The sequence below is a fragment of the Phyllostomus hastatus genome, unplaced genomic scaffold, assembly GCF_019186645.2.
Source record: "Phyllostomus hastatus isolate PE091 unplaced genomic scaffold, TTU_PhHast_1.1 phas_scaffold_1066, whole genome shotgun sequence".
Classification (NCBI taxonomy): domain Eukaryota; kingdom Metazoa; phylum Chordata; class Mammalia; order Chiroptera; family Phyllostomidae; genus Phyllostomus; species Phyllostomus hastatus.
In genome coordinates, this window is record NW_025334004.1 from 8,193,356 (window position 1) to 8,217,487 (window position 24,132).

The window sequence follows — 24,132 nt, forward strand, 5'->3', positions numbered from 1 at the left end:
GCCCTGTCTTTGTTGCAGTGCTTGGAGCAGCAGCAGCTGGCACGGGCGCATCAAAGGAGGAATGAAAGGCTTTCAGAGCTTCATGGTTTCCGACAGTAACATGAGTTTCGTTGAATTTGTTGAGCTGTTCAAATCCTTCAGGTACAGTATGCTTTCTTCTCTCCCCTTCTCAGCTCCACATTTTCACAGCAGTATTAAAAGGGGGACGTTCTCATTCCTCACCCAGTGTAAGGAGCCGCAAAGACCTGAAGGATCTGTTTGACCTTTATGCCGTGCCCTGCAACCGACTGGGCTCTGAGTCGGCCCCACTCTACACCAACCTAACCATTGACGAAAACACCAGTGGTCTGCAGCCTGACCTAGGTTTGTGTAACAATTGAATCTTTCTCTTTGAGACCTTTCTATCTTAAAAAACAGGATTAGAGAGCCTATCACACAAACCTTTAGCCTGTCCTACATGTTGTGCTGTTACCTGGGGCATGGTAAAGCATGTGGAGAATTTTTTCAAGGTGTCATTGGCATTTGAGATAAGGACTTTCGTCACTGTGTGGGTCTGTCCATGTATTTCAGGATATTTAACCAACAGAGTTCTCCAGTTATTCTGGCAGCCAAAATCCCTTTCCTGCTCAGTTCAAATGTCCAGTGGGTGTGTGGTGTGTCCCAGCTGAGAACCACCAGTCTCTCCCCTGCCTACAGGCAGATGAGTGCTCAACCGCAGGGTGGGAGTTGTCTACCCTTTAACAATGAGAGTCTTTAGTGGCCTTAGCATCCAGGACATTTTCCCAAATATGTAAACCAGAATGTCTAGTTCTACCCTACTTACCACCCCCACCCCACCAACACCCTCTATGCATTTGAAAGGCTATAACCTTTCTCTTCTGTTCTTGCTGGAAAATATAAACATAAAAAAGCTGTCCTCTTTCATGCAGTTGCTTTAATGCTAAGAATATTAACCTTTTTCAACTTTAGTCCTCAGATAGGTGCACAACTACAGATTAGTCAACCTGTTACACTTTTGAACAATTTAATAGGCTTTTTTTAAAGCAGTATTAGATTTACAGAAAAAGAGTGAAAAGCACAGAGTTCACATATACCCACCCCACACACACAGTTTCCCCTATTACTAATATCTTGCATATTTGTTTCTGGAAGCCAGTATTGATATATTATTATTAACCAAAGTCCATAGTTTACATTAGTGTTCACTGTTTGTGTTGTCCCTTCTGTGGGCTTTGACATAGTATAATGACATGTATCCACCTTTACAGTATTATACAGAATAGTTTCACTGCCCTAAAAATCACACCCACCCTTCTTCTGAACCCCTGGCAACCACTGAGGGTTTTTTATTACAGTCTTCATAGTTTTGCCTTTTCCAGAATGTCATATACTGAGGATCATACAACATGCAGCCTTTTCAGACAGGCTTCTTTCACTTAGCAATGCACATTTACGGTTTCATTATGTCTTTTCATGGCTCAATAGTTCATTTCCTTTTATAGCTGAATAATATTCCATTATATGGATTTAGCACCATTAATTCATTAACCTGTGGAAGGACTTCCTGGTTGCTTCCAAGTTTTAGCAATTGTAAATAAAGCTGCTGTAAATATTGTGTGTAGGTTTTAATGAACATATAAGTTTTCACCTTATGTGGGTAAACACCAAGGAGCACAGTTGCTGGATCATATAATAAGCCTATGTTTAGCTCCATGGGAAACTGCCAGACTGTCTTCCAAAGTGGCTAGAATTAAAATGAATGGCCACACCAAAGCCGGTGTCAGTGTGGAGTGATCAGAGCCTTGTTGGTGGGAATGTAAGCTGGTACAACCACTTTGGAAGGGAGTCGGGCCGTTTCTTACAAAACTAATCATATCTTACCGTACCATCCGGCAATTGTATTCCTTAGCATTTACTGAAATGAATGAAGACTTATGTTCACACAGAAACCTGCACACAAATATTTATAGTTACACTTTTAAAGTACAGAAAAACTGTAATTTTAAAGGTCCATCTTTAGTCTCTGAAAATATAAAAATATAAGTTATTCTCAAAAGCTCAAGTCCAAATTCAGCCTAAAATCTCTGAGTGAATGTACATTTAGTTCCCCTCTAACACCAAAGCTCATGGGCTTTCAAGTTCATCAATCTGGCTCTCTCTTAGTTTCTTTTATTTATTAATTGATTCCTTTTATATTCTTCTACTTTGGGAAGTTAGGAGTAAGCACTTAGTTTGATGGCTTGTTTAGACAGATTAGTAAAGAATTTCTCTAGCTTAATAAAGCCACAACACCATTATCTACCAGATGAACTTTGTGAAAGGTGCTGGCTAGTCTGTCCATGTTCTGTGGATGGTTCCGTTTCAGATTTGTTGACCAGAAATGTCTCGGATTTGGGGTTGTTCATTAAGAGTAAACAGCAGCTGTCGGACAGCCAGAGGCAGATCTCGGACGCCATTGCTGCTGCAAGCATCGTAACAAATGGCACTGGGGTCGAGAGCACATCCCTGGGCATATTTGGGGTTGGCATACTTCAGCTCAACGACTTTCTAGTGAATTGCCAGGGAGAACACTGCACTTTTGATGAAATCCTCAGCATCATCCAGGTATGTACCTCTTTCTTGTGAAAGAATAGTCAGACATACCTCTGACTATTCTAATTATGTTCTGCTAAATATGTACTCTTTCTATACTTCTTTTCAAAGACTCTTAAGTTTGGGGCAGAAATAGAAGGCTTTTTTTAATACCACATGCATGGGTTCTTTTTTAATATATAACTAACATAGGTCCCAAGCCTTTTGTTACTCAGTGACTATGATAAGCAGTCAGTATGTGATTCCTTCATGTTGTTCCAGCACATGCAGTAGAATTAGTAGTCTAGGTTTCCAGTCTCTTGGATCATTTAACAAATATGTGTCAGCTCCTCCTGTGGGCCTGGCTCTGTTTTAGGTCCTGGGAATAAAGCAGTAAATAAGATCAAGTTCTCGCCCTCACTACAGCTTACATTCAAGCAGGTGAGGCAAATGATAAATAAAGATACAGGGAGGGGCAAAAGTGGATTTACAGGTGAGAGTATGTGAAACACAGAGTTTATTCTTGTATTATTTATCAGTTATTGTATTATTTTCCATATGAACAACTGTAAACCCACTTTTGCCCAACCTATATAATGTAACTTCAGGTAATAATGGGTTCTGGAAAATATTGAACAGAATAAGGGGATGGAGTGGTGCCAGAGGTGACACTTGGGTGACACTTGGGCCCCGAGTGAGTAAGCTATTAAAGGTCTGAGGGAAGAACTTTCCAGACAGGGAGCAGCAAGCTCAAAGACCAAGGCAGGAGGGAGCTCAGAGTTTGTGAGAAACAATAAAAAAGCTGTGTCATGGTTGCCACATAAGCCAGAGTAACAAGGGTGGACGTGATTTCAGACAGGTAGGCAGGGGCCCAACCATCTAGGCATTTGGGCCACAGAAGGAGCTTGACTGATGTCCGTGAGAAATGGGAAGCTAATAGAAATTTTTGAGCAGGGAAGTAACATGACTTGATTGCTGTTTGTAAGAGGTCACTCTGACCACTGGAGAGTGAACTGTGCTGGGGAAGGAGTGGAAGCAGAGAGACTAGCAGGAAGCTTTTGTAAGTAACCCAGGCAAGACATGGTGACGGCTGCAGCTAGAGTGGGTAGGAGATGGGGGCGTGAGACAGTTCATTGTGGCTGCAGCACATGTAACAGAATTAGTTCAGGTTTTCAATTTCCCTTTTCAGTGGATTGAGAATCAGTGGATTAGCTCTCCAGCAGTTGGATTTGATCACTGGAAATATTTAAAATGTAAGATTATTCTCACACACTGAGTGCTCACTGTAATATTTTTTAGTACAAGCACCATACGAAGTGTTCTGTGGGAATCATCTCATTTCCCCTCTCACTGACTCTGTGGTAGCTGCTATTATTATCCCCCTTCTCACCTGAATAAACCGATACCAGTTGTTTTCATATAAATCAGCCTTAATCTTTTCTTTTGCTCTCCTTGTTCTCTTAAATAAATATGCTTTGTATAATAAACTCACTTATAACAAATGTTTTGGACTAAAAAACTACATCTTACCACTGCATAACTAAATTAGTTCAAATATTTGGTTTAGGTGTTTCCTGATGAAAACAGAACCGCTTTAAAAAATGATGTGGTGGCTTTTTTCCCCCCTCTTAGTTTCCTTTACCTAAATAACACTCTTTTTGTATCCCTTGCAGAAGTTTGAGCCTAGCATTAGTATGTGTCACCAGGGCCTAATGTCATTTGAAGGATTTGCAAGGTAACTTTTAAAATATATTCTGCCCATCATTTAAGAATATGTATTTTTCCCATACAATCTTAAGAAAGTTTGTTTCCTCCTAGGTTTCTGATGGATAAAGATAATTTTGCATCAAAAAATGATGAATCACAGGAGAACATTAAAGAATTACAGCTGCCCCTGTCCTACTATTACATTGAATCTTCACACAATACCTACCTCACAGGCCATCAGCTCAAAGGAGAATCCTCAGTGGAACTCTACAGCCAGGTACGGAGAATTCCACTTGGAATGTGGTCGTCTTTAAGCCTTATTTACATAACCCCCAAAGTCACAAAAACCTGACCCCGAACTCCTGTGAAGAACTTATGAACTACTACATGTGAAATGTGAGGAAGTATGATGTGTGGGAAAACAGCCTATGTACATACAGTTGTTTTCTTTCTTTCTTTTTGTTTTCTTTTTCCCCACTATCTATACTTAACCTTTATTCTGGGCCACCAAAGAAACAGAAGTATTTGTTTGAGACTCATAGCTTTTAGATCCTAGTTAGTCTGACCTACTCCTACTAAAATTAGATTTTCCCATGGGAAAGTGATCTAATCATTTTCCTACATGGTGAATAAATCAATATATTGTACTGGGAAAGCATAGTAGAAAATGCAACTCTCTATGAAGTTATTCCCAAAGTATTGGTTGTTTTGCTTTGCAATTTATTACACAAGCAATCCATCCCTATGGTAACTAACTTAAGAAAAAGAAATCTGCACAGACTGTAGGCTCTGTCCCCACACTTAATTCAAGGGGATGTTCTGGAGAACTCAGTAGGTTCTCTGGACTAGAAAGAAAGCACATCCTTTTGACCTGCACACCCAGCTATCAATGATCTGAATGTCAGTTGCCTCCTTGTTATGTTGTCTGCAAATTCCTAGTGTCTGCTGCCTGTTTTTGGAACTCCTACAAGGAGAAGTAATCAATCAGAAAGGAGGTAGGTTAGGCCCAGGGAATATTAGAGCATGTGGAGCATGTGGGAGGAGAGGGGAGTTCAAGTGTGAAAATTGCCACTGTATTGTTTACACAGGCCCAGCAGACCCGAGGTTCCTTTATTCTCCAGGTTAGTCCGGATAGTCATCAAAGCATGAGTCAAACTTCTGTTCCAAAGTTTATCTAGTATGGAATATGTGTTCTAAACTCTAAAATCTAAGCAACTTTATTATGAAATTAAGATGTCTTTAGTGATTTTCAAAACAGAAGTTTGGCCCAGGGGCCTCAGCTGCTGACACTGAGATAAGCAAGCAGTAGAGCAGGAAGGTCCCACATCTGCCCCCACTGCAGCTGGGGCATATTGTGCTGTACATATTGGCCCTGCATTTGCACAGAGAATTCCAAGGTTAAAGAAGTTTGAAATCGATTGTTCTCAGGAGCAAAAAGTTAAGGGAGAGAGAGAGAGAATCTCTCCCAAGAAAACAAGACCAATTCCTACTTCACTTTGCTATTTGATTTTAAAGTTGTTTTTTTAACTCCTTAACATTACAACCCAAGTAGAGATTGCTACAGCTTTTGAATAAGGCACAGAAACCCCTCAATAGATTTACAGATGTGATTAAACCTAGTATGAGTCTTCCTTTACTTTTATTTCTTACCACTCTCTTCTTCAGCCCTTCAATTACCTCCTAATGTTACTCTATGGGATAGAACGGAACTGAGGAAAAAAGCCCTGTTTTCACCTGGAATTTCCAGCTCTGGTTTTTCCTTTCTAGCCATACATGGAGACATTAAGGTGGACGTGCTTCCCAATACGGCAGGCACACCACACAGATAGAGCAGCCTTGTGTTTCGCTGTCATCCACACAGCAATTTTCAGCCTCAAACAATGTACCTCTAGAAACCCTAGCTGTAGGGAGAAACTGATAGCCTTGTGATTCTAGGCCAAAGAATAGCTTCTAGCTGGGCAGTTTGGTCACCCAGGAAGATTGAGTGCTGCTTGATGTGCAATGGGAAGAATCTAGGGAATATTTCATTACAAAAATATTAAAACAAGAGGGATTCCACTATCTGAGTTTTGTTGGAGAAACTCTAGTGGCCACTAGCCCCCAGTGTTGGAGTGCTATCACATAATTACGTGGATTTAAGGCAGCAGCTTGGCCCATTTGCAGATATATTCTGCTCTTGGTGCAGGTTACTCATTCAATACCCTTTCAAGACTTTCTTAAAAGATAGTTTACAAATAGACTCTATGGAGGAAGAGATTGCTACAAGTAAACATTACAGAGCTATACCCCCCACACACATGTCAGGAACTCTGCTTCCAACTCAAGGTCCAGGATAGCAAAAAGGTATCACTCCATCTGATTCATTGGTAGTGTTTGCTGAAGCACCTTGCTGAAGAGGTTGTAAGATAACATACCAAAGCTCAGGGAGCAAGTGTGCTGTAATTGATTGCTGATGTCTGCTAAGGGTATGGGAGAGGCGAGTTTATGGATTATTTGCCATCTCTGCTCTAGAAGCTGTTCTAGGATTAGACAGCAAGGCAAATCCTTGGTAACTCCTTGCTTATACTCTTCTTACATCAGTGCTCTCAAACTCATTTTCACTGGGGGCCACATTAGCCTTGCAGTTGCCTTCAAAGGGCCGAATGTAATTTTAGGACTATATGAATGTAACTACTTACATTCAGCCCTTTGAAGGTAACAGTGAAGTTGATATGGCCCCCAGTGAAAATGAGTTTGATACCCCTGTCTTACACACTCTATGTTCATAGCAAATATATTAGCCAGTGGCAGAATTTGGATCTAAATGGAAAGTTTGACTCTGATTGGCTTTCTATAAATGTTTGGACAGTTAATTAAGGAATTAATAGCCTCATTTCCTCTGTCCTCTGGCATCACCTCTACTGACAGCTGCCTAGATGGAACTCCAGCCTGGCTCTCTCGTTTCAGAATGTGCCATGTATATATAGGTCCCTTAAGGGGCAAAAGTTGCTGGGACAATAGTCAAATGCTTTTCCTATCAAATTTGACTTTCCAGTGGTATTCACCTCTGGTAAGGACTCTTTCCACCTTAATCTGTTCTCTTGATTAATTGTGGCCTTTGGCCAAGATGCAATATTCATTTTAGACCACATTCCCTTCTGCTTTAGTCCTGAATGTGAACACTGGTGTATAGAATCATGTGCTGGATTTAATTCGAGACCTTGTTGCCATTTGCTCATCTGGGGTGGATTTCTTCCCTGATCACACAGGTCCTCCTGCAAGGCTGCAGGAGTGTAGAGTTGGACTGCTGGGACGGAGATGACGGGATGCCCATCATTTATCATGGACACACACTGACAACCAAGATCCCCTTCAAGGTAAATGCTTCGTGACTTAGTTTAAACCAACTCATAAACAGTCATTATCTTCATTTGTCATTTAAATCAGTGACTCTACCAGATGACACCTTAGGTCCGAGGTTCTTGTCCTTGCTCTAAAGACCCCACAAAATTGTTTACAGTATTGTGTAAGATTCACACATGGTCACTTTTCTGAGAATTGACGTAAAACTCTTATTAGATTCTCATTCAACCAAAGTTTAGTTATCACTACCTTAAATAGTTTTCACATAATAACACTTTGTTGTAATGTTTACATCATATGATGATATATATAAAATTCAGGTGCTGTTCCTTTGCTATATGAATTAAAGGTCATTTGTCCTGGTGTCCTGCTAACAGAGGACAACATCATATATTGAGAGATGATACAATAATTAACCTCATAAAGTAATGAGAATTGGTTCCACTTGGGGAATTAGTCACCCAGGAAGACTGGTCTCATTGGATCATTATTTCAAATTCTAAGTAGTTTATTAGTTCACTGTGTAATTACAATCTTCATTCAGAGGGTCTTTGGCTGTGTAGTATCCTTTTTCTCTAAACTGTGGCTTCCCTGGGAAAGAATATTGTTATTTCTTAAGCCAGGCAGTGAAAGACAAATACCATATGATCTCACCTGTAAGTGGAACCTAATCAACAAAACAAACAAGCAAGCAAAATATGACCAGAGACATTGAAGTAAAGAACAAACTGATAGTAACCAAAGAGGAGGTGGTAGGGGATAATGGGTGGAAAAGGGGGAAGAGTTGTATAAAGGAACATGTATAAAGGACACCTGGACAAAACCAAAGCGGGGTAGGATCAAGGGTAGGAGGTGGGGATGGCTGGGGTGGGGGGCAGTGCTGAGGGGAAAATGGAGACAACTGTACTTGAAGAACAATAAAAAATGTGAAAAAAAGAATATTGTCATTTCTGTCACAATTGGAGATGATGTCTAAAACACATTTTGTCTCTAATTCATTTTCCTGTTCAGCCCTCTTAAAACTCTTGTGCTTTACACTGAGGGCACGAGGAGTTGATAATCGTCTTTCCACATGCACATAAATATATGTGGTCTATGACCATTGTTGCCTCAGATAGCTTATAAACTCCTTGGGAACAGGAAAGTATTTTATGCCTACTGTTTTTGGTGCTGTAACTAAAACAGTGTATTTTGCCTGCAGTATATATAATATACATATATTGCTTTGTTAAATTCACCATGCTAATAACTGTTCCTTATAGTAGGTGAACAAAATTCAGTATGATCAGTTTAACGGCTTTATGGAAAATAGCCTTATCCTCTTGCTTAATTTGAAAATACAAAAACCACTTTGGCCAGAGTCTTCTGAAAACAGTAATTTAGATGCTTTCTGAAGCTCTAAGTACCTTGCCTTCTGACATTCTGGACAGATATCTAATGAAATATCTAATAAAACAGACTCTGATGAGCTGTTTTGTCTCTCATAGGAAGTGGTTGAAGCCATTGATCGCAGTGCCTTCATCAACTCTGACCTGCCAATCATCATATCAATTGAGAACCATTGTTCATTGCCTCAGCAACGAAAAATGGCAGAAATTTTCAAGGTAAGAGACAGGATGATATCTTGGCCTTTGTCTTGCCATTTCTGTTGAGTTCTATGTGGATCTTCAGTGGACCACACCACAGCCGGACCTCAGCCGTGAAGCATGTAGTTTAGGGTCTGTCAGACCTGAGAAATGGGGGTGCCCTGGAAGCTTGGGCTTTCCAGGATAGTCCATCTTTTCATCTGGAGTAATAGAAGCATTGTTCTGAGTTCTCCTTCAGAGATAAGGAGAGGCTGACTCTTCATTGCTTCTGGAACCGCAAAACAGGGGTGCCAGGATGTTCCCTATCTGCCATTTGTAAAAAAGCTGAAAATATCTCAGGGCAAATAAGTCTAATTGTCTCATGGCTCACACCACAGATGCAAAATGGGGCAAAGAGCTCAAACTGGCCACACCAGTTGCTATGTTAACACTTAGCTCTTCTTCCTACACAAGGAAACTATAATGCAGATTTAGGAGCAAATATTCCATTAGACTTCCCCCTTCCTCCACTGGCAGAGGCATTTGTGGAAACAAGTCTCTCAGTGGGAGGGAGGGACACAGCCTGCAGGCAATGTTCTCAAACACTAATGCCAATAAAACTAATTAGCCTTTCTTAATGTCTTTCCTTTGCCATCATCTAGAAGCATGGTCTCTAAACTTTTTTGATGATATACTCCTAACAGTAAAACACTAAAACATGTATTCCTGTTGTGTGTTTGGCTTATTTCTAAATTACGTGCATATCCTACTTGCTAACATATTTTATATATTATTTAAAACATGCAAAAAGTAGAATATCAGAGGGAATAACAGGAAAGATAAACAAAAAATAACTTTTAAATACTGTTACTTATTAATGATAGAAAAACCTTTGGCTTTCATAAAAAATTTTAAAATGAATTTATTATTTATTTTCTAAAGTTTTGATGTGATTAAATATGCTTCATTATTTCTGAAATTTCAAATCTTCTGAGTCAGGAGATTTGTCCTTGCCCTCAGGGACCTTCATGAACAGCTCCTGACATACAGACTGAGTCTGCCTTGCCGACTGAGTGAGGGAGCCATTTTCAATCCACACATGAAATATTAATAAGCTTCCATTTTTGTTCCTTTTTAATTAAGAATAACTAAAACTTGAAGTTGCCATATTTCCTCCCCTCACCCCAGTGGATCATGCTGTGCCTGCCCCTGCTGCCCACCTCCTGGAAGGACACACATTCCACTTTTGAGTGCAAGCCCCAAAGTCCTTGTGAGATGGTGTGTGTGGTCCTCTTTACCAGACAGGTGGTGAGCTCTCCCCATTACCTTTCAGCTGTGTCCCTGCTCCATGCTCACTTCAAGTTTTCTATCCTTTTGACTTCTTACCCACACCTGGAATGGGCCATATTCTACAAACCACAGCTTCTAAAGGAGCCTCTGTTTTCCTTACTACACTAGACCCCGGAGCATCATTCTCCTAGAGAGTCAGAGCTGGCCCCATCCAGAGAATGGCCTAGACCTCCCCTCCTTCTAACCACCTCCCTTCCTCCCAGTAAGAAACTATTGGGAGGAAAGGGGGGACACCCTTTTTCCTACTTCTTCTTCCTAGGATTTTAAAAACAAGTCACTGGACTAACATAATTGAAATTTAGATAAAAGGCACTGGTTCTGTGTTTTCCTTATTCTTTTTAGACTGTGTTTGGAGAAAAACTGGTGGCTAAATTCTTATTTGAGAGTGATTTCTCAGATGATCCCATGCTTCCTTCACCTGACCAACTTAGAAGGAAGGTGCTTCTTAAAAATAAGAAGCTAAAAGCTCATCAGACGCCGGTGGATATCTTAAAGCAAAAGGTACTCTTCTCTTGTTAAAGAGGTTATTGGTATGCTATGGGCCCAGAACAAAGAAATTAATGTTATTCTAAGCTTTTAGATGACCTGCTGGAAAACCAAGATTTGAACATTGAGTTTCCTTGAGTGATATATTTAATATTTGACTTTCCATTTTATAGACCAATAAGTATTCTCATCCCATTCACCTAAAATTTTATTTTGTGAAATTGAGCTCCCATGTAGAATGTACTTGTTATTAAATTTATTCTAAGTGGAACAATGTCTGACTCTTGTCTCTGAGCCTGGGCTTCATGGTTGTCAATCTTATGGTGGCTGCCACAATCCCCTGTAGAAAGAGCCTCCTGTTGGGAGACTACCTAAACCTGGGACTGTGATCCTGAGGTCAGAGTGGAATCCTAGTAGCAATAGCCCTGTGGCCCCTGCATGGCAGTTGGCACAGGGTATCACTGTGGCTTGTGGACTCCAAAGAACTCACATGCCTGCCTCACCCATGGAGATCTGTACCCCAAGTACCACAAACCTACCTGTGTAGGAAGGCCCTGAGTCCAAGGATCCCTGAAAAAGTTTAGTCCAAGACCACTGAGTCCATATGCCAGGTTGCGCTTATTTTTCCCACAGAATGACAGCTGCCAAAACCCTTTGTCCTATTTAGGAGGGCACTATTGGCCCTAAAATACCACTTTTGAAACTTAAAGCAACCACAAGTTGCTACACCAACCTCAGCACCCTGAGGGAGTGGAATAATGCAGCTCCAGCAGCAGGGACAGCCCAGAGCTAAAACTAGACTGTGCCTGTGGGTATAATTTCCTTCTGTGCCATCATCTGCAAGCCTCCAGGCCCTATTCCAATCCCGCTTTAGTGGTTCTCAGAAAACAGAATTCAACAGAAGGAGTCTTTTATAATTATGAGCCCAGCAAATTTGGAACCTTTGTCCTAAGTCATTAATAAAAATGTCAAGTTGAATTGAGTCAAGTGCCACTGTGACCTAGTTCAGTAGTCAATTTGAAGCAATCCTAAAATGGTCTAATTTGTACAGCTCATGTGTGTAGCATGATGTTGGAGAAAGAGCACTAAGCAGGGAGCTGAGATACCAGGTTCTAGCCACTGGCTCTGTCAGAAACTCACCATGTGACCATGGAACAATCTCTCTGGCCTCCGTTTCTTTATCTGTAAAATGAGAATGTTATGGTAGCTAGCCTTAAAGGACTCTCCTGACACTAAAATCTCACAAAATCTCTGTCCAGATTAATCACAAGACCCCTGTCAGAATGCAGACGGCTCCGTAAACATTTGCTAACCCACTTTGCAGCCTCCATTTCCAGTGTTTCTTGCCATTTTAGAACGTTAATGATTCTCCCATGGGGCCTCTTGGAGCCTGCTGTTATCTGCTGTTCTAAAGAGTACCAGGGTGTTCTCAGATTGTTCAGCTCACCCACAATAAGACCAGGTGGCCCAATGTCCAGGCTGAGTTAGGGGCTTATGTTATAACACCTGGTAACCTCAGTGATTCACCAACGGCCCAATTGCTTCCCTTGGGGTGGGGGAGGAAGGTGAGGCCAGAGGTCCCATCATCTTTAGACTTAGCCTTCTGAGCAGAAAAGCAGGTGTTCACAGAAAGGACCCCAGCAGATCCAGCCCAGCCAATCTCTACTGATCAGGTTTCCCTGACTAGAGCAGCTCAGGATTATCATGGATTATCTAGATTTATGGTCATCAATTTTTTTTTATGCTCAAGTATCCCTTAAAAGAATTTCTAAGACTATGTACCTCTCTCATATGCTTTCCCCCTCATACATTTATAGGGTGACATTAAACATTGTACCACAACTATAGTTACAAAGAATATATGTTCAAATATATTATTTATTATGCGTAAATTATATACAAATATAATGTACAGAAACAGTCCTCAATGTCAAATAAATGAGCCCAGTCAGCCAGACTTACGTTTGGTCAGAAAAAAGTCTTACTTTATTTTTTTAATTCAGGTAAGTATTGTATTATCATTTCTGTGATGACTATCTCACTTTTGAATTTTAACTCTATGATGGATGGATGGATGGATAGATGGATGGACAGGCAGACTAAAGCAGGAAGGGAAGGGAAGAAGGATAGGTAGATGGATAGATAGACAGTCTGATAGACACACAGACAAGACATGGAGCCTTGAATGTGTTTGGGACCTGGATGAAATAAGATACTCCCCTCTTCGAGTTTCTCAAGACTCTTTCAGGAGCTCCCCATTCTCAACCGTCACCTCATCTCAAGCATCATAGTAAGGTTGTTGATTGATAAGTGGGAGTTACTTTCTTTTGTAAAGTAGGAGAAGAGCAATTATGAAAAGAATATGGGAAGGGAGAACTAGCCAACCATAAACTTGTTCTTAGGCAAGCATGTGTTTAAGAATACACATAGCACTAGCCTGCAAACCAAAGTGTTGCCAGTTGGATTCCCACTCAGGGCACACACCTGTGTTGTGGGTCAGGTCACCAGTGGGGGATGTGTGAGAAGCAAGCACATATCGATGTTTCTCACCCGATCTCCCTCCCTTCCTCTCTGTCTAAACATAAATAAATAAAATCTTTTTTTTAAAGAGTACACATAGATGTTGAAAATCTTGAATCTAGAAATTGGTTTTTAAGTGTACATACCTGCATATCCCTAGAAGTCTTTGTAAACCCTAGAGGTACATGTTACCTTGTTTGAAGATTACACACAGCTCTAGGCCAGGAGTTACAAATCAGCCACCTTCAGGGGCCAGTCAAGAAACAAGAAAATATGAGGAGCCAGATGGATAGTGTATGTGACAGTTGGAGTGGTGAGGACAGCAGTGGATCGTGCACACACTCATAAATGAACAGCTCTAATTACATTCTTTTTAAAACACTGCACCAGCCAAATGTATCTAGTCTGGAGGTGAAGTTGGCCCCGAGGGCCACTGCTTTGCGACTTCTGCTAGGACTGCATTTGTTCAGATATTCACTCTCAGAACTGCTTCAGAAGGTCTGGGATTTACTTGGGTTCCAGAGGCTATATTATAAAGTCACTTGACTACAGCTGACCCTTGGACAACATGGGTTTGAACTTTGTGAGTCCATTTATATGTAGATATTTTTCTAATTAATACTGTAAATGTATTTTCTCTTCCTTATGATTTTCTTAATCACATTTTCTTTTCTCTAGCTTACTTTATTGTAAGAATACAGTCCATAATACATATATAACACAAAAAATACATGTTAATTGGCTGTTTATGTTATTGGTGAGGTTTCCCGTCAATGGTAGGCAGTTAGTAGTTAACTTTTTGGAACGTCAGAAGTTATACTCGGATTTCAACTGTATGGGAAGTCAGCACCTGTAACTCCCGTGTCGTTCAAGGGTCAGCTGCACAATATTAGCCTGTGTTCTCGAATGTCTGGCCCTCCTCAAATGCTGCATCACTGACTCACCACCCAGCACTGGGAGCTTGTTCCTCTACAGCACTGTTCCTCTGTGCCATTGTCTTTACCCAGCAACTACAGCTGCCCTGTGCGTACCTCTGTGGTCCTCAAGATGTGTTTGAAGGTTCTTTGGGCAGTTGCCTTTCCTGTCCTGCACACGATCACTTGCAGTCATTATGCAGCCTCCACTCCGCTAATAAATAGATCGTGTTGTTTCAGAAGTCTCCTTTATGTTGAGCCCAAATCTTCCTTCCTGTTCCTCCTACTCGTTGGCAGTGCTTCTCCCCTCTGCAGCTGCATAGAATAATTGCATATCTAGAAAGCTAGCATGTGTCTCCCCACCAGTTCTCTCTCCTCCAAGCTAAACATTCTTGTTGTGTCAACTGTCCCTCACAGGATATGGCTGCTAAGATTCTTCCCTTTTCATTAAGAATGTTTTGGATAGTCTTAAATTTGTAAATATTCTTGAATTTGCCAGTCTTAAAACGTGATTTCCAGAGCTAAGTCAGCACTCCAACTGGGGTCTGACAGCATGAGGACAGTGAAACCGTTACTTCTCTTAATTTGAACTTTATACCTCCATTAATGCGGCCTAGAACTACTCTCACTTTAAAAATTCTTTAGTGATATATTTTAAAAATAGAGTATAATTAAATAAAATAAAACGTGAGAACACCTCCAAAAAAATAAAAACACAAAATCTTTAGTGCACACCAGGCTCCTGTTGAGTTTGTGGAAAACAGAAAGAGTTCTGTTATTTTCACAGGAACTGTTCTTATGCCTCTTCTCCCCATTTTCCAGGTTCACGGTTAATTTTAACCTTTCATGTGCAGGAGCCTCACATTTATCTTGTTAAATTCAGTCTCCTCGATGTTGATATGTTGTTGCAGCATGCAAGGTTCTTTGTGAATTTTGACATCTATCATCAATGTATTTACTGGCAGTTTTTTTCAAATTGTGCCTTCATTCCAGGCTGCCCTTAAACCAGGCTGCCAAGTAGAGAGCGCTGTGGCCCTTCTCACAGGACCTCACCAAAGTTTAGTGCTTATCTCTCCTGGCTGGTGCTCCCGTCTCCTGCAGCCCACATTTCTCCAGAGCCACCTTCAACCTCTTTATAGAATAGAAAACTGAGGCTTGCCTAGACATTTATGTGACTTTCTCAAAGCCACCCAGCTCCTAGTAGCAGAGCCAGGATTCAGATTCAGGTCCTGAGGAAAGACTTTTTCAAACACAACTCAGAAGTCAGAATACATTGATGATAATCACCAGAACAATTTTTTAAAAACAAAGATGTTTAGGTCTGGAATCTGCCCAATGAGGTCAGAATTTTCAAGGAAGCTCTGGTGATCTGTTTATTTAAAAATAATCCTTATCATCCTGGAAGTTTGGAAACATCACTTATCTGCTGTTTCCAAGAAAGTGAGTTACCTTACCCAAAAAAAAATAGAGATTAGTGTGTGGGAGGTTTGTCAGCAAAACCACGCTAACTCTTCCTAACCACCTCCTTATTTCCTGTGTTCTCATAACCAACTAATTAGTAATCCAGTCTGAAATTTTGTCAGGTAACTTGGCGCTTTCCTACTATATAATTTCCACAATTTACCTCTTCTTCCTCTTGGTAAAATGGGACAAAGGAATCCCATTTCCAGTTTTTTAAGGCCACTTCCAACCTGGTTTCCCAGGGAGTTTTGGCAGTCATACCAGTGAGGTTTTTCAGTTATCTGGCAGGTTGTGGGTGTGTACCTGGTAGTCTACTCACACCATGTTGTCTGGATGAATGTCTAGAGCTCCAGTGTGGTCAGACCCAGCCACTAAGTCAGAAGGCCTGGGCCATTTCCGTAGAAGGAACTTAACTACCCTCAGCAAGGATGGGCTGACTCAGAGGGGCATCTTTGAATCCCTCCCTCTGCCTCAAGCTCTTGCTGAGGCTCTTACTGAGCCTCCCTATTTACACTTCACCAGGTCTCCCGTATTCTGTCTGACCTTGGCCTCCTGAACTCCAACCCGCTAGTTCACACTAGACAGTAGGCACTATGTTAGGCTCTGAGGGAACAGAGCAGAGTAATACATGGTTCCTGCCAAGACCCATCTCCTCATCTGCCCCTCACTCTAACCCCTGACCTGTCTCTGAATTGCTTTCATTCAAGGGCTAGGGTCCTGTTGTTCTGCCTCAGAATAAGAAGGGCATGGCAGAGAATAGGGATGTCAGCTCTTGCCTGTCCATTTGGCCACCTCTCCCATATTTCTTGCACTGGTGGAAATATGGGGGCATCTAAGGACCTTGGCACTCACTTTCTAACATTTGCTAGTCACGGGTCTTTGTGTGGCGTCTCTCCAAGCGTACAGTTCTCACATTCTTCCACCAGTGGGCCAACCGGGCTCTTCGCACCATCATTCCAGTTGGCTCCACCTTGAATGCTTGCTGCACGGGGGCCCTTCTTCTATCTGTGACAAATACACTTGTGTTGCGCGTGGGTCACCGGCCAGCAGTGACCACGGCACACTGTGGATGGCTCGACAATACGCGAGAAAAAACACACATGCACAGAGACAAACCAGTTTCTGTGGGGAAGTAGGGACAGAATGGCCACCCCCCCTAGTGGGGAGCGCGCTGATTTACCGTCCATACCTGCTTTTATTAGGCTCATTTTGCATAATAACTCAGGTAACATACAATACTCATTAGGGGAAGTAAGGAACATATAAAACAAAGAACTCTGCCGGTCTATTGAGTTGGGGGGTCAAAGAGCTGTAAGGCTGAGGAACAAACTAGCTTCCTCCTAAGACCCTCCTCATTCAACTAAGAGCATTCTTGGACAAAGAAGGTTTCACAGTAATTTACATGTTCTTTCTTAGGCCCGATCACCCCCGGGAAATCCGCACTTCCCAGTACCGAACTGTACTTCCCCGTCATTGTTTCAGGCTTAGGTGGAGCGCGGGAACTAAGGCCACCGAGAGATAAGGAGATTTTCTTCCAGACGCTGAGAACTCAGACTTTGTCAGAGCCGAGGAGTGAGGGTCCATCACCCCCTTTTGCTGCAGCCCCCCAAGTCCTTCTTTTGGGGGGGCCTCCCAAAAGTGATCGTGCCTGGCTTGGGTTGTTCCCCCCGTGGGGAATCTTACCCGTCTTTGGCTAACCGACCAAGCTTTTTTGGGGTTCGGCAGCAGAAACAGCATTACTGCCAGGGAGATAAGCCTTTTTTCTCCTTGCCGGCTCACGGTTCCAAGGGCGTTCCCTTAGCCTAGCCTAGGCGGGGGTCTCAGCTTCTAATACCAGTCAGGGCGGTTCCCAACACACTTGCATTCGTATCTCTCTTGTGTCTCGAGAACATTCCCTGAAGCTTTGAAGAACATTAATCCTATGAGACACTGAAAAAAAATTAAAATTCCCTGATTAAATAAGCATGGGAAGTGCTGTACTGGAAATCTTGGACAAATCACGATGCCCTTCAGCATGTTAAGTAAAGGCCATGGGAAGCTCCGTAGCAGGAATGTGTTCCGGTTTCTTTAAGCTGCTGTTTCCAAGCTTCCCTGTGTTTTGTGGTTACTGTTAATTGTCAGTTTTTACATAACAGCCCATGTTCCACAAACCCACTTCGAGAAATTGCTGCCTAGACAATGTTCAGTTATGCAGAGTGGATATAGATATAAACACAGCCTAAACAGTATCTTCCTTAATGTACATATTTTTATTATAAAGGTAATATGACCACAATTCAAGAAGTTTAGGGAATAGAGAATTATTTTAAAATATGCATAATTCCAAAGTCACAAACAACCTGTATTAAAAGGATTTTTAACCCTGGTAATATCCAGAAATAAAACTCAGGGGTTCATTGAGCTTCTATGAAAAAAAAATGTACATGTTTATTTTCACTAACCTGTAGTTGAAATTTAGCATTTCCTTGGATTATAAATATAGGGAAGAAACCACAGTGATATTGGCAAGTGCCTGTTTCTATTTGTCACCAATAGAAATAGCAGGTTTTTCATATTATATCCCAATTGTTGCTAATATCTCCAAGAATTATGTGAAGTCATCACTATTTCAAAAACATTACTTGGCCTACCATTATATATGGTTTTATTGCGTTAATAAAGAAACACACATTCCTATTGCACAATTTCGTTTTATTAATACTTGATAACTATTATTCAACATTTTTTTTCCTTTGTAATCTTATATATTTGGTTTCATGCATTTAAACGTCATTCTGAGAAGAGATCCTACCTTACCAGACTGCCAGAGGGGCCTGTGCCACAAAAACAGGTCAAGAATCCTGCTGTATTTACATCTAATATTTAGCCTTTTATGCATGTACTTATATCATTATGAAAGACATACAGATATTGAACAAAGGACATAGAAATGTACAGGGATGGGCAAAAGTAGGTTTAAGTTGTTTGTATGGAAAAAGACATGCAGGTTATGATTAATACAGTAGCTTTGTCAACTCAAAAGAATGTCACAATGTAACTGTAAACCTACTTTTGCCCACTCTTTTATAAATATTTTTATAGATGCACACATATATATTTACATATATAAAAATTATGTACACACATATAAATTTTCCTGTATTTTCAATTATTTTCTTATGCTAGGTGTCCAGACCTATATTTATTCTTGTGTCCTATGATATTCCCTTGCAGTAATTCTAGTCAAATATAGAGGCACATGAACTCCCTAGCAGCACATAGCAAGTTTTTGGAAAGTTTCTAAGCCTATTTTATTAATCTGATTGATGTTTTAGATAAAGTCTATTGAAAAAACTTTATTTAAACCAACAACAATTCTTTTGGTCTCTCCATCCATAGAGATTCGGACATTTTTCTTAAGGTCAAAGGTCTTTGATATTATTTTAAGAAGGAAAAAAAATGGTCTCTTAGCAGAGATTTACTTTCCCAAAACTGATGGGCTGGTTCACTTCATTGTTTGGGATTGATGGTGATTCTCTGAAGCACCAAGGTTTCTCCTGGAGGGTTTGCCTTGGGGAACCACAATTTATTGTGGTTTTTCTAGAAGTTCCAGGATTCCTCTTGCAGAGATGTTAACATTCACCCAATGATTAACCTTGTATTTCAAGTAAATTTAGATTTTTGTCCTTTCCCCAATGAATCAAAATAGGATAAGCCACTTTTACTGACTGATGTAAGCATGAGATGGTCATTTTGAAAGCTGTAAGTTAAGGTTCACTAGCTCACCATCTGCACTCTTTAATTATTGATATCTTTCAGGCTCATCAGTTAGCATCCATGCAAGCTCAGGCCTATAATGGAGGGAATGCCAACCCCCCACCTGCTAATAACGAGGAGGAGGAGGATGAAGAAGACGAGTATGATTATGATTATGAATCCCTCTCTGACGGTAAGAGAAACAGACCCTATGCTGTGTGCAGGGAAGTGCCTGGATGATTTTCTGTTGTTTTTTTGCGGGGAGAGGGAGATTGTCTTTTTTAAAAAAATAAGCCTGGCATTCCATAGACCAACAATACAGGTTGTTGTAATATAGTGTCCAATAGTCTGAATCCCATCGCTTAGTGAAGAGGACCAAGTTAGCTACTACAGCCACCACTCAAGGAAGGAAGAGGAAGGTGTGGGAAGCAAGACACGGGTCATTCCCAAATGGATTTCTAAAGGAAGAGGCGAGGATGGGGTTTCACTGCTGTAAAGAAGCCCCATTCTCACCTTTCAGGTTCTGAACTGACGGATGCTCTTGGCAGGAACTGTAGACTGTGGCTGAATCTTTGCTGTCCCCTGCACCACCTGCAGGGGGCAGCATCACGTTTCTGTACTCTGCTCCGTCCTTGCACTCCTGCTTCCTAGGAGTATGGAAACGAAAGAAGCATCGTTTCCCTACCCCACTACCCATTTCTCACATTACTAAGCCAACGAGACATTTTCTTCTGGCTCCATTGAAGGGAAAAAACATGGGTGCTGACTAATGGTGCAATATAAAAAAGTCACATAAATGATGTTATCTAGAGATTACAGATAAAGGATTCTTCTTACATGAGAATTAAATTTCAAGTGCATTTTGTTTGCACTAAATGAGTGTTGTTTGTTATAGATTGCAAAATGTTTCCTCAGGTACCATTGCTGATGGTAAACTGCTTTATTTTGGCAACTTCTGGAAGACAAAGTGTAACAAGGAAAATATGCCAAAGTTCCTATTTATATAAACATTATGTATGTAGAATATGTTACTTCTCTGCAGGATAATTGTTTTGCAAATATGCAGATTTGTACAGACCAGCAACCATTTACCACTGACATTAAGACAGCCAAGCTGCTTTCCAAATACCTGCTTCTCACCTAGCAGAACTGTCTCCTCGTCATGTTCAGTTCATGAACTTCCATCGTGGCCAGCAGTTACATACAGTCTCTTTGTGCCCCACCCCTCGAATACAATACTAGTCTGTCCATTTTTTAAAGTAAAGTATAGTTAACATACAATATTATATTAGTTTCAGATAAGCAACACACTGACTCAACATTTATATTCCTTATGATATGATCACCACAATAAGTCCAGTAACCATCTGTAACCATACAGTGGTACTAAGATTAATACTATTTTTTCTATGCTGTACATTACATCCCTGTGGCTTTTTTAAAGTACCTGGAGGTCTGTGCCTCCTTTTCCCCCTTTTCACTTGTCCCCCACGCCCTTCCCTTCTGGCAACCATCAGTTTGTTCTCTGTATCTATGAGCCTGTTTCTGTTTTGTTTTGTTTTGTTTATTTTCTTTTTTTTCTTTTTTTTTTTTTTAAGATTTCACATGGTCTTTGTCTTTCTCTGTCTGACTTATTTCACTTAGCATATTACTTTCTAGGTCCATCCTTGTCACTGATGGCAAGATTTCATTCTTTTTTTATGACCGAGTAATATTTCAATGTGTGTGTGTGTGTATCTCACATCTTTTTTTACCCATTCATCTATCCATGAGCATTTAGGTTGCTTTTATATCTTGGCTATTGTGAGTAATGCAGCAATGAACATAGGGATGCATATACATGTTCAAATTATTGTTTTTGTTTTCTTCAGGTAGATATTCAGAAGTGGAATTGCTGCGTCTGTTTAATATTTGACCTTAATAATAGTTGATTGCTTCATATATCAACTAAAAACCAATTTATTTGACTTGAAATCCCACCAGATAATACAAGGGGCCTATTCACTAATGGAGAGGTCAAAAGAGGGGAAAAAAATGAAAAAAGGTCAAAGTAATTCTTGTATTTTTTTTTCCTGAAAAGCTGTGGGAATATGAATATTTTTGTATTGACTTATCTTTCCCCATGGGTTCCTATGACAGTCATGGTGATGTTTTCCTATAAAAGAACAAATTTATTCAGATAAGAAATGAAAATCACACTTAAGATATCAACCAATCCAGATGTCATTTGCTTTTGTAAGAAGTTAGTGCACTGGAAGGTAAATTCACTATCATAAACCATCATGTGTATTTTCTGTACTTTTGTAACGAGGAAGGAGATGGCTTTTCTTAATTATTAGTATTATTATTGTAGGTGTTTTGATATGCAAATAACAAAATGAACAGGTAGGGGGAGGATGTTTCTGGTTTACAGACATACCTCAGAGATAGTGCAGGTTGGGTTCCAGACCACCGCAATAGAGCAAGTCATAATCTTTTTGCTGGTGGAGGATCTTGTAAAAAAACACAATTTGTGGGAAAAAAATGCAACATTAGTAAAGCACAATAAAATGAAGTATGCCTGCATTTTCAGGAGAGTACAGTTTAAACCCTACCCCACAATATGTCTATAATAGTTTAGTGTTTCTTTAAGACCCACATGTGCTGGGATGAGATATGCACAGAAAGGGGGCCCCACCAGGTTCTGCCACCATGGACAGGAGACTTGGGCATTGTCCCTTCACCACTCTAGGCCTCAGCCCTCCCATGTGTAATGAGACGGTTCTGTTCCATGTTGACTGATGTTCTCCCTCCTTCCAGCACTACCATCTAGGATCTACAACACTTAAATCCACTGCCACCACATGAGTATTTCCCATTTCATTAGTAGATTCCTCTCCCTGGCTGGTTCTCAAACAGGCCTTATCATTACGCTGTGACTTGTTTAAGCTTGTCCTATTCAGGCTTCTCTCTGCTACCGTTGAGTACCCTGTCAGTCCTGTACCTTTGGTGGCGGTGTGTGTCGCCTCGCTCATCTCTTCTTCCCTGTGCCACCTTCACTTTGTCCAGCTGAGATGAGAAATAGGAACCTGCTTGCTGTGGGTAGGACCATTCCCAGCTTCATAAGGGGACCTCAGAGGTTCCTAGGCTTCTTACAATGATGTGTCCCTTTGAGGATGAGATGGCAGCTGTGGCCAATCCCCTCAGAGAAATAAACATGCTCCCAAATTTCTGCATAAAATCACAAGGAGTGTTCATAGGCCTTTTCTGGCCCTTGCAAGCAGCTCAGGCTTGGAACCAATCTTTAGAATCTGGGTGGCCCAGTTTACTTCTGTGACAGCCCTGGTCTTCAGTTTTCACATCTATAAAATGAATTCGTCTGTAGCCTTCTTTTGGCTATAAAAATGTAATGATTCCAAAACTACTTCCAGAAAATACAAAGGAAGTTCCAAATGAGGCTCATGTATTTCAGGAACTGCTCCTCTGCCTTTTAGGCAGTACATTCTAAATGACTGTTTATTTAAGTAAATTTCATTAAATAAATACAGATTAATTTTTCCCAACCTTACCATTTATCCTGACTACCTTTGAACATGTACCAGAGTACTGATTTGAATTGGCAACTTAATATAGAGCTGTTCTTTGACAATATCTATGTGACTCTAACAAATCAATCAACTTATATCCATTTCACATAATGTATTATTGGGAGTATTACTATAAAATCTGAGTGTGGAGGCATGATCAACATTAACAACGTTTGCACTTCTTTTATTGCTAGCTGTTGTTGCATCCTTAACAGTCAAAATACTGAATTGATGGAAGATTCCTTATTTCATGTATCCCATCACCTAAGCTGTTGTTATTCATGCTTTGCTTCCTACCTTAGTTTAATTTGTCTGGCTCTTTTGTCTTACCTTTTCTTTTTTTATCCCCTTCCTGACTCTGTTTTTCTGTAGCAGATGTCCTTACTGCTTCTCCTGCTCCTAACTGTCAGGAAGGTAAAGCCATTCGAACTGAGCATGTTCACTGCATGAGCATCAGCATTAGTTTCCAGTTTCTTAGGCCTGATTAGCATGAAGCTGTGGCACTCGTGTTAATAAAAATGTAGGAAAATGACTGAGCTCACAGACATCTTGGCAGCCTGCATGGCTCTGATTTGGTATAAGGATATTTTGGTCTAAGCATTTGTGGTCTGATGAGATAGTAAATCCGAGGTGAGAAATGTGCTTTCTTGTTTTTTATTTTAAAAGAATATAATCGTGATATACTGCTAACACCTTTAAAGTCATTTTGAGTAAAAATTGAAAGCAAAAGCAAAGTATAAAATTATCTCTTATATTTTAGATTATTTTAGTTCCTATCCCTAAAGTTCTCACTTAATAAATTGATTTTTCAATTGTGAAAACTTTACTTTCCAATTAAGTATAATTGTGAAAAGTGCATTGCAAATGACCATGTCTTTTTTTCTTCTGGTTTTGACATTTCTAGAGGTAAAAGAA

General features: G+C 40.5%; 1 protein-coding gene across 6 annotated transcripts in view; it reads left to right on the forward strand.

Moving 5' to 3' along the window:
- The window catches only part of PLCE1 (phospholipase C epsilon 1), a 315,034-nt gene that overhangs the window by 254,941 nt on the left and 35,961 nt on the right, over positions 1 to 24,132 (forward strand). For 4 of the 6 annotated variants that reach the window (XR_006787513.1, XM_045854080.1, XM_045854084.1 and 1 more), the window contains exons 12-21: positions 19 to 141; positions 227 to 363; positions 2,366 to 2,604; positions 4,245 to 4,306; positions 4,390 to 4,555; positions 7,527 to 7,634; positions 9,108 to 9,224; positions 10,878 to 11,036; positions 19,715 to 19,844; positions 23,593 to 23,631. Coding sequence is in view for 5 of the 6 variants with exons in the window: in XM_045854080.1 (XP_045710036.1) it covers positions 19 to 141; positions 227 to 363; positions 2,366 to 2,604; positions 4,245 to 4,306; positions 4,390 to 4,555; positions 7,527 to 7,634; positions 9,108 to 9,224; positions 10,878 to 11,036; positions 19,715 to 19,844; positions 23,593 to 23,631 (1,280 nt within the window). In the remaining variant the exon portion in view is untranslated. The remainder of the gene's footprint in view (positions 1 to 18; positions 142 to 226; positions 364 to 2,365; positions 2,605 to 4,244; positions 4,307 to 4,389; positions 4,556 to 7,526; positions 7,635 to 9,107; positions 9,225 to 10,877; positions 11,037 to 19,714; positions 19,845 to 23,592; positions 23,632 to 24,132) is intronic. The other 2 variants (XM_045854082.1, XM_045854085.1) reach the window with 1 other exon arrangement.